This window comes from Eptatretus burgeri, chromosome 5, assembly GCF_056783735.1.
Source record: "Eptatretus burgeri isolate ZD-2024b chromosome 5, Ebu_testis_v1, whole genome shotgun sequence".
NCBI lineage: Eukaryota > Metazoa > Chordata > Myxini > Myxiniformes > Myxinidae > Eptatretus > Eptatretus burgeri.
Window position 1 is genome coordinate 91,719,976 of NC_140965.1, and position 15,886 is coordinate 91,735,861.

At 49.7% G+C, this 15,886-nt stretch overlaps 1 protein-coding gene across 7 annotated transcripts in view; it reads left to right on the forward strand.

Moving 5' to 3' along the window:
* LOC147026950 (caprin-1-like) overlaps window positions 1-15,886 on the forward strand; it is a 163,423-nt gene that overhangs the window by 67,550 nt on the left and 79,987 nt on the right. For 6 of the 7 annotated variants that reach the window (XM_085882891.1, XM_085882896.1, XM_085882894.1 and 3 more), the window contains exons 1-3: window positions 5,130-5,354; window positions 10,917-10,979; window positions 11,871-11,957. In XM_085882891.1, the coding sequence (XP_085739017.1) occupies window positions 5,232-5,354; window positions 10,917-10,979; window positions 11,871-11,957 (273 nt within the window). In that variant the 5' untranslated portion in view covers window positions 5,130-5,231. Of the gene's footprint in view, window positions 1-5,129; window positions 5,355-10,916; window positions 10,980-11,870; window positions 11,958-15,886 lie in introns of those variants that run through there. The other variant, XM_085882893.1, reaches the window with a different exon arrangement.

Sequence of the window (15,886 nt, forward strand, 5' to 3'; positions counted from 1 at the left end):
AAAATGGCCATTTTTACAGCCATTTTTCCCTGCTGTGCAGGGGTTTGGCTTTTTCTTGAGGCAATGTTTTATGGCCGGATGCCCTTCCTGACACCAACCCTGGTCGCCTCTTACGACACACAGGGATATGGTACACCTATTCTAACCGGGGCATACACCGGGACCAGTACACTGGCACTCATTTCGCCGACCTCGGAAGGATGGCAGGCTGAGTCAACCCCCTGGTGTTAATTCAGCAGCCAACGGGATTTGAACTCAGGACCCTGGGATCCCAAGCCACCACCCTAACCACTAAGCCAACACCAGGCTCCAGGTTAAAAGGGGAGACAAATAAATATACCTTGGGCTAAAAAGGGGATTTATTTTTTAGGGGAAAAAAAAGAAAAATTTCATGGCTGAAAATCCCCCATTCATTTACATGGGGAAAAGTGAGCCAGAACCAGTATTCTTACCCTACTCACCACCCACCATCTTGATAATTGGTTTTTCAATGATTTGGCCTAAAGTGCTGATCAGCATATGCTTTCTGGGTTTTTTTGGGGTCGAGGAATTCATATTTAATATCAGTTTTATGATCCGAATGGCCTCCAAATCAAAGATGGCCGCCGCCCGCCATATTGTAAATTGGTTTTTCAATGGTTTGGCCTACAGTGCTAATCAGCATATGCTTTCTGGGGTTTTTGGGGTCGAGGAATTCATATTTAATATCAGTTTTATGATCCGACCTCATTATGGCCTCCAAATCAAAGATGGCCGCCACCCGCCATATTGTCAATTGGTTTTTCAATGGTTTGGCCAACAGTGCTGATCAGCATATGCTTTCTGGGGTTTTTGGGGTCGAGCAATTCATATTTAATATCAGTTTTATGATCTGGCCTCATTATGGCCTCCAAATCAAAGATGGCCACCGTCCGCCATATTGTAAATTGGTGTTTCAATGGTTGGTACAAACAATTGCCCACCCTCCCCAAAGTCACGAAAGTCCTGATCCCAAATTGACCCATCTAATGAAATGTGCATATACTCCGACATGTTTATTCATCATGTCAGCAACAGTTGTGGTGGATTACATGTTAACTTAGGTCCTTCGGCTTCATTTCTGTCATGAAATCCATTTAATCACAAAACCTGGGGCACGTTTAGGGTAAACGAAGCACTCCAAGACCCTTTGAATATTCAGGTGTCCTGCCTGTACACCTTAGTTACTCATCTGAATCTATACATTCCCCGATCTCACTTTCATCATCACTGCACTCATCATTGCTATCGTCTGGGCAGTCAAAGTTCGAACTTCTTGGGCAAGGCAGAGCTGGTGTGGCGCACTGGTTTGCACTTCCCATTTATGATTTCCCAACCATGGCCGATTGGGGACGGATGCTCAACCAAGTTGTGATGGAGTTGGCAGTAGGTGATGAAGTTCGTTCGTTCCACATGTTGATTCAATGTGTCATCATCGGGTGGAAGTCGGGCTGTACTCTTTTTCTTCATTTTATGCCACTTGGAAGCTCTGGCCTGTCCACAAGTACCATCTGCATTCTCATCGTAGACCTTTGAAAGGACAAATGCTTTCATATCAGCTTTAATATCGTCCTGCAATTCAAGACTCTTCCCAACTCGCCCAAGAAGCTCTCTAGCTTCAGGATCATTCACACACTTCTCCAGCAGTTTCTTTTTCCCATGACCATAGAAACCTGATGTGTGATCACTACCGGTTATCACATGGAGAGGTATTATAATATTTGCGACATCCTCTGAGAGCATGGCATGACAATTGACTAAACCATCCTTGCGTTTAATCAGCAGATCACCATGAAGTTGATGAGACATATGCCGCTTGGACATACACATCTGTGTCCTCACTGTCTATAACAACTGCCCCAGTGACGTTGTTGGTCCGTAGTCTGGCATAGACAGATAGTAGCATTGTATCTGCCTCAGGATGCTTGAATCCAAAGTCTGTGGTCGGCACGCATGTGCTCAAGTCGATTGACTTCTCACCCTTGCAGTATATGATGCTACCTTTCACTTGACCAACATGTGTTTTCATCTGTTCCATCACAAGTTTTTGCAATCTGACCTTGTTATCCGAATTGACCATTAGTTTGTTGAACTCAACAGATCCTGGAAATATGTCTTCAGGCTTGGGGAAAACATTTGGGATGTGTTGATGTTTGGCTGCCCGTCACTCGTGCTCATCATCCTTGATGTTGAACTGAAGGTCATACCTGTCATTGACTAGAATGATCAGACGTGCATCAGCGTGGCGTGAGATGACAATATTGCAGATCTTATCTAAATAGTCATTCCAGCGATATTGCAAACCATCCCTTTTTACGGCCTCACAATTGTCCGATGTGGGGGTGGCTAACCGCCAGATTAGTCCCATGTCCACAAGGCTGATGTGGTCCTGTGGTTTCTCAGGAACTGGGTGTAGCTTGAATTTGTACAACAGCTTGCTCTTACAGGTTTTTCGCATTGAGCCATCTACATTGTAGACTGACAAGCACTCATCAGTAACTCGCCATTCCAGAACGGACTCAAGTTTGACCATACCAGATCCCACTGTAAGGTCTATCAAGGTAGACAACCCAGACTTCTCCATTTGGGCCACTTTCATGGCTATACCAGATGGGATACAGACCTGGTCCCTTGCAAAATTCAGTCTTTTATTCCTGTGAATTGTTGCAGTGAGAGGCTAGATCGTCGTAAAAACACGCTCTTGTAGGAAAGTTTCAACCTGCGTCTGACCATCTTGTAGTGCTGTCTTGAGGTCATTGACTAGCTGTGGTGAGGCAACCAGACCAGACTGTAGCAATCTTAGTGTTGGTTTTGATTCATCAAATGGATCGGCTTCAAACTCAGTCAAGCACGCTTGTAGATCCTGAACTACCTGCTCATCTTTTTTCATTCCAGCTGGTTGACACTCAGCATGTTTCCTATTTCGACGCTTGCACTTGAGATTCTGATTAACAGCAGCTTTTACCCTTGCGACATTGTTTGCATTCCTTGTAGTTGAAAAGAGTTGCTTCTCATTCTGCAGGAGTTGAAGCCACCCTGATTTCAACTTCGAGTTGACATTCATAGTCGTTTCTATTCAAAGGTCCATTGACTGGCAAGAATAGAGTAGCCCTGTCATTGACTGTGCAAAATGCTCATTGAAGAAAGCCATTTGTTCATCTGACAGTGAAGACAGCATTGCCCAATAATTGGGCAACCACCGCCCATAATCATGGTTATCGTACGCCATCAGTCCAGGCAACATGTGGTATGTTGATGATAAGTATTGCGGGCCATTTCGTGCATGACATGCATCAATACTATGAACTAGAGGATCAGTCATTTCTATGAACGAGAGCCAGAAGTCATCCATGTCGGTACCAATCTTCTCATAAACTTTTAAAATCAGCTCCTTTATCTCATCCTCCTCCTGGAGATCACTGTGTGCCTTTTGAAGGGTCTCTTGTGTCTCAGTAAGTGCATTGTGAAGAATGTCCACATTGGATTTGTTGTCTTCAGAGAGTTCTCCTTGCTCCAGTAGTTTACACAGATGTTTATGGATAAGGATCTCTCTTTAGAGCATAATGCAGTGCATTCCCCACCTGAAGTGCTTTCTTCGTAGTGCCTGGTCAACAGATCCCTCCACTACTACCCCAGCTGCAACCAGAGTATCTGCCATACCCGATCCCTCAAATCTCTTACAGACAGCATAGATGTAGGACATCTGCTGGTGAAATGCACCAATAATTGGGATGATGTTCTTAAACAATTCTGGATTCTCTGCTTTCAGCTGCACAATTGTCTTATAGGTTGGCATGTCACCGACGAGAAAGGAGAATGGAATACTCTTCTCCCGCATAGCTGCAAGTAGTTTCACCATAATATCATGCACGACTGATTTGCTTGGAGGTTCATTGTAGGTAGTGTGATAGAATGGCTTGCTCCTTTTGAGTGGTGGATGATGGCAGAACTGGGCACCGCTGTATGCTGGAACACATTGCTTATCAGGAGGTGGTCTTGTTCCATGGTTATCTGTTCAGGATAGTGCATGTATCACAGAACGAGCACGTTGCGGGTTCAAGCCATCCACAGGTGGATCTACCTTCTCCCGAGCTGGTGGTTCACTCGTACTACCAGGAGGACACCTGTATTGCTGGACCTGTGTTAGATTGGCGCACTTTTGCGTCAGCTGTGCAGAAATTTATTTCTTCACAAGCTTTGAAGGAGGATCCTTGTTAGGTTTCTTCTCATAGTCCTGTGGCTGTACAAACATGACGTTTGTTCGATGAGCCCCTGATGCATTTACAAACTATTTTTTCAAGATAGCCGACGGTGGCCATCTTGGTATTGCTGCTCATAACGAGATCAGACACATAACTGATATTAAATATGAAATACTTGATCCAAACAACCCCAGAAAGCATATATGCTGATCAGCACTGTAGGCCTGACCATTGAAACACCAATTTACAATATGGCGGACGGCGGCCATCTTTGATTTGGAGGCCATAACGAGGCCGGATCATTAAACTGATATTAAATATGAATTTCTCGACCCCAAAAACCCCAGGAAGCATATGCTGATCAGCACTTTAGGCCAAACCATTGAAAAACCAATTATCAAGATGGTGGGTGGCGGCCATTTCGATTTTTGGCCCCCTGCGGAGTTAGCCCACACTTTCGCGAGGGTCACCCCCGCTATTTTTTCAAATTAACCCTCATAGAAGACAAATCCATTGAGAACCCAATCTTCGCTCTCCACAGTCACGGAAGTTCTGCAGATGACCCAACTAATCATGTATCCATCTAATCCATGTAAATATCGATTTTCTCGAAAAGTAATTAATATGTCGTTTTTTTTTTCTATTTATCTTGATTGTTCAGTTAATATTATATCTGCTCTGGACGAGCCCATCCCCTTTTATGATAATAAAATAAATAATAAAAGACCCGCGACGTCCCTGCTGCGTACGTAATAAATAGATAACCGTGTAGAGTATTTCCCACGACGAATAGTACCGGATCTTTCTCGACGTGTTTGTAGTTGTTTCGGTGTTTTTGTTGGTAGGTTTTTAATGTTTTTTTTTTTTTGCCCTTACCAACAGCCTTGATTTGCTGAGGACGCGCGTTTTATTTATTCCTTGTCGACAACGCAGGGTGGCGCTTTGGGTGGGGGCACGGCTCGGCTAGCTGCACACGCTTACACACAAATCCTCACTCGAAGGCGAACAAGGATGCCTGCCATCACGACGAAAGCTGAAGCGGTTACGGAAGGCGACAGCCCGCAGGCTTCGGAGGCCCTGAAGCAGGCTCTGTTGGTTCTGGAGAAAAAAGTGCGCAATCTGGTGAAGCGGCAGGTGCGGACCGCTTAGTAGGCCTCAGGCCTGCTAGGCCTTCACTACGTCGAAGCGACCTTCCTTCGTGTTTGTCGCTTTTTTAATGTATATTTTTTATGTTCTCCCTGCCCGAGATTAAGCGTCCCTTCGTTTGATGCTTTTGCCTATGGATGTTCATCGTTTCTGTCGTCCTCTTTGTGTTGCCGCGGCCTGCGTGTCGCCTTATTGTCCGTTCTCGTCCTCGTGTTCCTCACATATATCGTACCCTGTGCCGGTGTAACATGGCTCGGTTCGTGTACTCGGGGTAAAGGAGTTCGTTTGTGTTTTATTCGGTGCCCGGACGAGTGGATTTCGTTCTCGGTGCACTCGGCTGCACATGGTTCTTCATTCTGCTGTTCTTCTCCATAAATTTCAACAACATTGAAACTGTACCGGACGATGCACGTCACGTTCGTACAAGTACAATTCGTTCTGCTTCAAAGACTTTTTATAGATTGCCAAATCGGCAACGACACTAAACATGTTTGTATGTATGTATTGTATGTATTTGCTTTATTTTTACAAGAACCAAGGGTTGTTTCTGAGTTTGACAGATTAGAAGTGAGGCATGAAGAGATGGTTTAAATGCGATAGCCCACGTCAGCGTGTTAGACATGTTTCAAATGTAAGCAAACACTTCACTGGTCCAAAGATGGTCGCATCAGGGGTTGAGGACCACCTCAACACTCTGGTCCCCCCACCTCAACACTCCGTTGCTCCCTCGACCTCAACACTCCAGTGCCCCCCACCTCAACACTCCGTTGCTCCCTCGACCTCAACACTCCAGTGCCCCCCACCTCAACACTCCGGTGCCCCACCCCACCGTGACACTCCGGTTCCCCGCCCCACCGTGACACTCCGGTTCCCCGCCCCACCGTGACACTCCGGTTCCCCGCCCCACCGTGACACTCCGGTTCCCCGCCCCACCGTGACACTCCGGTTCCCCGCCCCACCGTGACACTCCGGTGCCCCACCCCACCGTGACACTCCGGTTCCCCGCCCCACCGTGACACTCCGGTTCCCCGCCCCACCGTGACACTCCGGTTCCCCGCCCCACCGTGACACTCCGGTTCCCCGCCCCACCGTGACACTCCGGTTCCCCGCCCCACCGTGACACTCCGGTTCCCCGCCCCACCGTGACACTCCGGTTCCCCGCCCCACCGTGACACTCCGGTTCCCCGCCCCACCGTGACACTCCGGTTCCCCGCCCCACCGTGACACTCCGGTCCCCCACCCCACCGTGACACTCCGGTTCCCCGCCCCACCGTGACACTCCGGTTCCCCGCCCCACCGTGACACTCCGGTTCCCCGCCCCACCGTGACACTCCGGTTCCCCGCCCCACCGTGACACTCCGGTTCCCCGCCCCACCGTGACACTCCGGTTCCCCGCCCCACCGTGACACTCCGGTTCCCCGCCCCACCGTGACACTCCGGTTCCCCGCCCCACCGTGACACTCCGGTTCCCCGCCCCACCGTGACACTCCGGTTCCCCGCCCCACCGTGACACTCCGGTTCCCCGCCCCACCGTGACACTCCGGTTCCCCGCCCCACCGTGACACTCCGGTGCCCCCCACCTCAACACTCTGGTGCCCTCCACCTCGACACTCTGGTGCCCTCCACCTCGACACTCTGGTGCCCTCCACCTCGACACTCTGGTGCCCCCCCACCTCGACACTCTGGTGCCCCCCACCTCGACACTCTGGTGCCCCCACCTCGACACTCCGGTGCCCCCCACCTCGACACTCCGGTGCCCCCCACCTCGACACTCCGGTGCCCCCGACCTCGACACTCCGGTGCCCCCGACCTCGACACTCCGGTGCCCCCCACCTCGACACTCCGGTGCCCCCACCTCGACACTCCGGTGCCCCCCACCTCGACACTCCGGTGCCCCCCACCTCGACACTCCGGTGCCCCCACCTCGACACTCCGGTGCCCCCACCTCGACACTCCGGTGCCCCCCACCTCGACACTCCGGTGCCCCCACCTCGACAATCCGGTGCCCCCACCTCGACACTCCGGTGCCCCCCACCTCGACACTCCGGTGCCCCCCACCTCGACACTCCGGTGCCCCCACCTCGACACTCCAGTGCCACCCACCTCGACACTCCGGTGCCACCCACCTCGACACTCCGGTGCCCCCACCTCGACACTCCGGTGCCTCCCCTCCCCCACCTCAACACTCCGGTGCCTCCCCTCCCCCCCACCTCAACACTCCGGTGCCTCCCCTCCCCCCACCTCAACACTCCGGTTCCTCCCCTCCTCAACACTCCGGTGCCCCCCACCTCAACACTCCGGTGCCCCCCACCTCAACACTCCGGTGCCCCCCACCTCAACACTCCGGTGCCCCCCACCTCAACACTCCGGTGCCCCCCACCTCTACACTCCGGTGCCCCCCGCACCACGACACTCCGGTGCCCCCACCTCTACACTCCGGTGCCCCCACCTCGACACTCCGGTGCCCCCCACCTCGACACTCCGGTGCCCCCCACCTCGACACTCCGGTGCCCCCCACCTCGACACTCCGGTGCCCCCCACCTCGACACTCCGGTGCCCCCCACCTCGACACTCCGGTGCCCCCCACCTCGACACTCCGGTGCCCCCCACCTCGACACTCCGGTGCCCCCCACCTCGACACTCCGGTGCCCCCCACCTCGACACTCCGGTGCCCCCCGACCTCGACACTCCGGTGCCCCCGACCTCGACACTCCGGTGCCCCCGACCTCGACACTCCGGTGCCCCCCGACCTCGACACTCCGGTGCCCCCCGACCTCGACACTCCGGTGCCTCCCCTCCCCCCACCTCGACACTCCGGTGCCCCCTCCCCCACCTCGACACTCCGGTGCCTCCCCTCCCCCACCTCGACACTCCGGTGCCCCCGACCTCGACACTCCGGTGCCCCCGACCTCGACACTCCGGTGCCCCCCACCTCGACACTCCGGTGCCCCCCACCTCGACACTCCGGTGCCCCCACCTCGACACTCCGGTGCCCCCCACCTCGACACTCCGGTGCCCCCCACCTCGACACTCCGGTGCCTCCCTCCCCCCCCCACCTCAACACTCCGGTGCCTCCCCTCCCCCACCTCAACACTCCGGTGCCCCCCACTTCAACACTCCGGTGCCCCCCACTTCAACACTCCGGTGCCCCCCACTTCAACACTCCGGTGCCCCCCCACCTCGACACTCCGGTGCCCCCCACCTCGACACTCCGGTGCCCCCTGCACCTCGACACTCCGGTGCCCCCACCTCTACACTCCGGTGCCCCCAACCTCTACACTCCGGTGCCCCCACCTTGACACTCCGGTGCCCCCCACCTCTACACTCCGGTGCCCCCCGACCCCGACACTCCGGTGCCCCCCGACCTCGAGACTCCGGTGCCCCCCGACCTCGACACTCCGGTGCCCCCCGACCTCGACACTCCGGTGCCCCCGACCTCGACACTCCGGTGCCCCCCGACCTCGACACTCCGGTGCCCCCCGACCTCGACACTCCGGTGCCCCCGACCTCGACACTCCGGTGCCCCCCGACCTCGACACTCCGGTGCCCCCCGACCTCGACACTCCGGTGCCCCCGACCTCGACACTCCGGTGCCCCCGCCCCCGACACTCCGGTGCCCCCCCACCTCGCCACTCCGGCGCCCCCCCCACCTCAACACTCTGGTGCACCCCCACCTCAACACTCGAGTTTCCCCCACCTCAACACTCCAGTGCACGTTTTAGAAGCAAAGTCTCTCCCTTGTTCGTCAGTTGTTATCGAACTGATCTTAATGTTTTGAATAAATTTTCGATCTAAATGGGTGAATTTTTGAGAATTTTGTTTCTATCGCTGCACATGTAACACGTTTCTGAACATTCACTTGGATATTATTTTCCTCTTTATAACAATTCAAAATCTTCTCACTACGACCTGTCGCAGCTGAGTGGGAGCCACTTCGTTCCAAAACTGACCAAAAATTATCAAAAATGAACTTCATGAAATTATCAAATCATTAACTATTCCATAAACTGGAGCATATATGGAACACAAGGCAAAAAACAGTTTATCAATTCAGACAAACACAACTTAGGAAAGGAACCAGACTGATAAACATTTAAATATCATGGACACTTACTTTGAAAATCCGTTCCACTTGTTAGGCCAGGATGTCGCGACACGATAGTATCAAATTTTGGCAAATTTTCATATTTCTCGATGGACATGAATAAAAAATTAAATTTTCTTCCCTCCAAATGGTTGTCAGATAAATATTTGATCATTATTGCTCATAGACTTGTGAAGTCAGTCTGATTCATCTATTTTATCTATTTTAATGTCCAAATACTTATATTAAAACATTCACTCACCTCAATATTTCAGCAATAATTCCAGAATTCCATAATCGTCACGTAATGGCGGACAATAAAAAAATCTCCCTTTAACTGTTGAGGGAGATTGAGGCAAACCTGTATTTTTCCTGCAAAGAAGGTCATGACAGAAATGTATAATTTGGGGTAAGAGATTTCAAATCCATTGATTCAGGTAAAATTGTATTGTGTATAATATTGATTGTCGCGTAATGGCGGACAAATTTGAAATTTTGAAACGCGTGGTCAGTGAGTGGTATTGAATCAAAATATGTCTATAATGTTTGTAAAATTAGATAATATGATTATTGTTGGTAAAATGAGCCTCATCTCAGCCACTTTAAGCACACTTCACAGAATAGCATGGGCACTTTTATTTTTTTCATCCCTGAATAGGCATTCAAAGTGAAACTAGGATAAATTTCACTATCACATGCCACTCAGCCAATTTTTAATCGATTTCCAAACTGTAACTTATGTTCTGGAAAGGAAAGTTCACTCTTTCTGTTGAAATAAACTTTTAAAAACCAAGTTCCAATGATGAATATCAGATAAATTAAACAACATTTGAAAATCTAAAAATGAAACTGGAAATATGACTGCTTTTTCAGCTGATAGCATTTCACGTACATGAATCTTAGGATCCTGACATCTGACGGTCATTAAAATATACATTTTTTAAAATAGATTTTTCAATGCTTTAACTGACTGTGAGGGTTTCAAGAAGGCTAGTTTACTCATATTTGTGTTTATTTACTGTTATTTAAATACAAGCATTGGAACAGGGTGGCTTCCACTTAGCTTCGACAGGCCCTACCTGGTTGTCGAGAAAGCATTTTAAGGATCCAACTACATGCTCGAGATTGTTTTGATGTTAACCTAAACACAACACCATCACAGGTGGGATTGTAAGCTATGGATATCAACTACTAACAGAACTCTCCATGTTGCTTCCATCTTAGAGCTTTTTAAATGGAGAGACTTGAAAATGAAGCTACAACTAGAACGACACTCGGTATCCCACTGATAGGCCGGATCTGCATCCGGACATTACAATAAGTATAAACTGCTTGACTGACTATGTATTTCTATTGTGTCAACACGACTTCATTTTGAATGATAATCCAATTTGTAACTGAGTACTGAACAACGTGTTGTTTATATTGTTGGTGTAACAACTGATTTGTCGGATATCTGCGTGCAGGGCAAGCTTGACAACTATCGGGAACGTATTGACAAAGGGCACACTCTGAACCAAGATCAACAGGTAGTTTTTGTACCTTGGTACATATTCTCGCAATATTTGTTTTCCATATTGTTAGTTCTTACTCCCGTCCATTCGTGTATTGTGCTGGTTGCCCTTCGTATCCGAAGAAGGCCATTCACATGGAACGGGCAAACTACTTGGTCACTTTGTTTATAGTGCGGAAGCTGCTGCTCAGACAGCCACACACTGCGATAGCAAGCAGTGCAACCTGGTGTCGAGGAACCTCCACGAAGACCAGACCACTTGCTACCCGTAGTCTAGGCAGGATTTTGTATTTTGTTCATGGTGCCGGTGATAGCTCGTCTATTCTTCACAAAGAACACTGAGATAAAAAAAAAATGTCTACGAACTAATGCTAGCAGGCAGTGCACCATGTTTAACATCCATCTGAGGGACGCCACACACATTGATGAATCACCCTGCCTGTGAAACACCAGGATGACAGTTTATTGCTGGGTCGGGATTCTAACCTAGGCGAGATGCATACCTGTAATCGGAAAAAGAAATAACGTTAACTAGAAAGGCACTCGGTAGAGCGAATACCTCCGCCAAGCAATGCCTGATCTTGTGGAATGTATATCGGGCCCAATACATTTTTGAGATATCATGCTCTGTATCGTTTTGGCGCCATCTCTTAATGGTGAAGAATCACTTTAAAGGTTAAAAAAAACACTCGTATCCAGATCTGGATTTGGATCTTCTCCGAAATCGAATCGATTCGTCCTTGTCACACACCCAACCTGCCCACCAAGTTTCATCCGAATCTGTTCACAACCTTTTGAGATATCCTGCACACAAACAAACAAACAAATGGGTGAAAACATAACCACCTTCTGTGGTGGCGGTAATAGCTGCATGTTCAAGGATGTTTTTTTTCTTTCCTCCTTCCAGGATGCTGTTATGAAATATGAAGAGGTGATTAACAAGTTGGAGTTTGCAAGGGACCTCCTAAAGACCTTCACTGCCCTCAATGAAGAGGTGATCTTGAATCCTTGCACTATTATCTTGAACACATATTTTATCGCCTTTTCATGTCGTCTTATCTGAACACTTATTGTGGTGACCACATGAACTGTTGCTTATTATTTTCAGTATTTTCCCTTATTTGGTTACAACCAATATCCTCATATACCAGAATATAAACTGAATCGAAAGCAAGTGCTTTTGGACTTTGGGTGTATAATAGGTTATCATTCTGTCCACAGATATGAAAGGGCAGTACTTGGAATAACTTGCGAATTAATTGGAAATGAGATGAAATTAACTGAACAATTTCACATCCCTGCCCCTCCTTAAAATGGCCAAAGTTAGTCGTCCCTAGAGTTAGGAACAGCACATTACCATGACCTTTCCTTTTGTCCTTGTTCTTATTTCTTTAGCTTCTTGACTAAGTGGTGTGCTGTGTATGAGAGTTAATGATCACTGTGGTTTGGGATTTGTGCATGACACTATGATTGATGTGCTCGTTCTTGTCTTGACAAAGGAACCCAAACGCTCAGACCACCTCAATGCTACTCTATCCCTTGATGCATTACAAAACAGATATGATGTCTTTTCCTGATTTCCGATTTGTAAAGTAGGTAATTTTGCAATTGTGACCAAATCTTCTTCTTCTTCGTCTTAATCTTCTTCTTCTTCACGATTCCATATTGCTTACGGGTTGCACTCCGGTGATCCCCACCTCAACACTCCGGTGACCCCCACCTCAACACTCCGGTGACCCCCCCACCTCAACACTCGAAACGATGTAACTCGAAAGGCGAATGATTTTCAAATTTTTACAAATATGCTGAGTTGATTTGTCCTTGGTGGTTTGTATAGTAATATGAAGAGAGGTGGTTTTGTGCTTCACCAATGGACGAAACACCCTAAGTTTGCCAGAAATTGGACGAGGTTTGTCCGAAATACCCACGTGTGGATCGGACCGAGAAAATGTTTGCTTTTGTGTTCGGAACATGTTAAAGAGCACTGTTATGAAACAACAGAGATGGCTCTATATTGTGATTATCCACCACAATTGAGAGAGGATGCCATCTCCACAATTAAGCCAAAGAAACAGCCATCACTCAAAACTTTAAGACCATCTCTACCCAGCTACCGGCACATATACACGGACAATTTGTGCGGTGAATCAATTACATGCTGCCATTGCCTGACAGTAACTACAAGAGGAACTGAAAAATGATTGATTATTATTTATCAATACAAATTTCTCCAAATCAAATAAACCACCATCTACAACCCCTCCTCCACAATGCCCACTACTACCCCAACTTCTCCCCCCCCCTTCCACAATACCCGCCCCCATCCCACAGCCCACTTCCACTATCCCACCACAATAATCACCCACAATACCTGCCCCCACCCCTCCACAGGTGTTTGGCAAACTCCAGTCGGGCTTTCTTACATGTGTCTCTCAGCAGTGGGGTCCTCCTCGGTCTCCTACCATAGAACCCCCTTTCATGGAGTTGGCGACAGATGGTGCGAGTTGAAACTGTCGTACCTTGTGTCTGAAGGACAGCTTGAATCTGTTTGGCTGTTGATGGAGGTGCTTTCTCCACCATTCAAACAATCCTTCGCTGCGATCTTCGATCAAGTTTTATCTTGCAGCCATGTCCAGGGAGGTTGGCGACAGTGCCATGATTTTTAAACTTCCTGATAACATTGCGTACGGTGGATACAGGAATATCAAGGTCTCTGGAGATGGACTTGTAGCCTTGAGATTGTCCATGCTTGGCTACAATCTTGTGTCCGACCTCCACAGACAATTCTCTGGTTTTCTTTTTTTCTTCATGCTCATTGTGAGACAGTGACACAAAACAGTAGACCGACTCCTTTTCTCGATGCAGACTTGTTGAACGAGCGATTTCTTTTTTTTCTTTTTTTTTAATATATTGTTGCGGTTGAGGAAATTCGCAAACCACCATTCAGGTCCCGTAGGTGAGATATCTCTGTAAGTACATGTGTAGTTAGCCCCAAACCCGTTGTTTAGAGGGAATAAATGTTATTCATTCGGGCTGCGACCCTTTGAGATAGTCGTTTTTCTGTTCTATCTTTATTTTGAACCAACCACGTCTCAACCGCTATCACACAACAACCACCAACCGCAACGCCGCTTCACAACAACCGCAACGCCAACAGCCATGACCTTTACCTTCACAACTCCCTCCCGCAAACATCGCATCACCGCCATTCCAAACGTCGCCATGGCCATAAACCACCACAATAAACCCTCCACCACCTTCACCTCTCCTTCTGCGGCCATTCCCGCACCGCTTGTGGGCACCGAGCGTCAGGCTGTCCTGGCTTCGTGCGGGACGCGCGCCGAGCCACGGGTGCAAAGTGCGGCCTTTCCGAGGAGAATTCGGATCAGGAATGATACACGCCCACTTCTGATCCGTCCAATCAGCAAGCGCGGGGCGGTTTGGCCCCGCCTCCAGGCGCGCCGGAGTAGAATCGGGATATGCAAATTCGAGGATCAGGGGAGACTCACGCCCCTTTTTCTCCGTCCAATGGGCGAGCGTGGCTCCACCCCCGAGCTCTTTCCGATCCAGAAATTTGCATATGGGTTCTCCTGCCGAACTATAAAGCGCCGAGCGCGGGGCGAATTGAGTCAGTTGGAGAAGAGTCAAGGCGAGTTTGAGAAGAGTCAAGTCGGGTCTGGAGAGAAGTCTGTCGGAGCTCGCAGTCTGTCGGGGTTCGGAGTCTGTCGGGGAGCTGCAGAGAGCAGAAGCCTGGAGCGCGTACAGGTGGTTTGCTGCAGTCGGCTGAGGAGAATTGCGGAGGAGACCGGATAGCTCGGGTCCGAGGCAAGGAAGACGGCGGTCGGCGACGAGCTCGCAGTGGAGTCGCTCGTCGCGGGACCCAAGCAAGTCAGCTATCCTCTTTCCCCAGAGCATTAACAATTCCCCCTTCCCTCACCCCCCACGCTGAGATAGTGCTAAAAGGGGGGGGGCCCATTCCCACCCCACTCCAAGCAGTGCCAACGAAACCCACGAAGGAGCGCGGAGTCGGGGCACCGCTGCGCCGCCACATTTGCGGCTCATCACAAAGACACGGGTAGGATCCACCCGGTCTCGCGGCCCCTAGGCCCCGTCTGCCCCCTTGTCTTTGAGGGTGGCCCTTTTCTTTTGCTTTTGAGTAAATGTGTTGTTGGCACCGTCTGTAAAGTAAAACTGTGTAAGTGTTGCCGTGTGCTTGCGTAGTCGCTCGTAGATCTGCATTGTTGTGTTTCTTTTGTAGCATTTGATATATGTGCATAATTGTTGTAATTGTATATGTGTGCTCTCCGTGTGCCGCAGAATAAATGTGCATTATGTTGAACTGTTTTTCCCGTTTCGCTTCGTCTTTTCTTCAATTGAGTCTCCATCTTGCTTCACGTAAAGGGTTGGTCGTGGGCTTAATACGCCCGATAATTAATCGGAACCGTCGAGGCCGACGATAACACCGCTCGGTTATCCCGATAGGACGGAACGGGTCGCTTAAGTGGCCCGTGTCCGGAGTCGACCTGCGGCGAGGTGCGATCGCCCGGTCTACCCTCCGCGTGGGTACTTAGGTAGGTCGAATTTGGCGAACAACCCTATCCCACGCGGGGAGCCGATTGGCACGATCGTGGTGAGGCCGAAAGGCCCACCCGTGACTCGCTCCCGGCGATAGTCCGAGAGGGTCACGACAGAATTGTCCGTCCGGTGGGTGACGTGCCGCGATTCGAGTTACGTGGCCGTTCGCACGCCGGCGGGCGCGAATTCGCAACAATATATTGCAAGCACAAGCAACTCACCACCACAGGTGAGTTCAATTCCAAAATTAAGTAGAATCACCTTCTTGAAATCGAATTATTTCTCACAACTTCTAAAAGGTGCCAATAATATTGTCTGGGCCATTTTAGGATTTTTTGTGTGGAATAA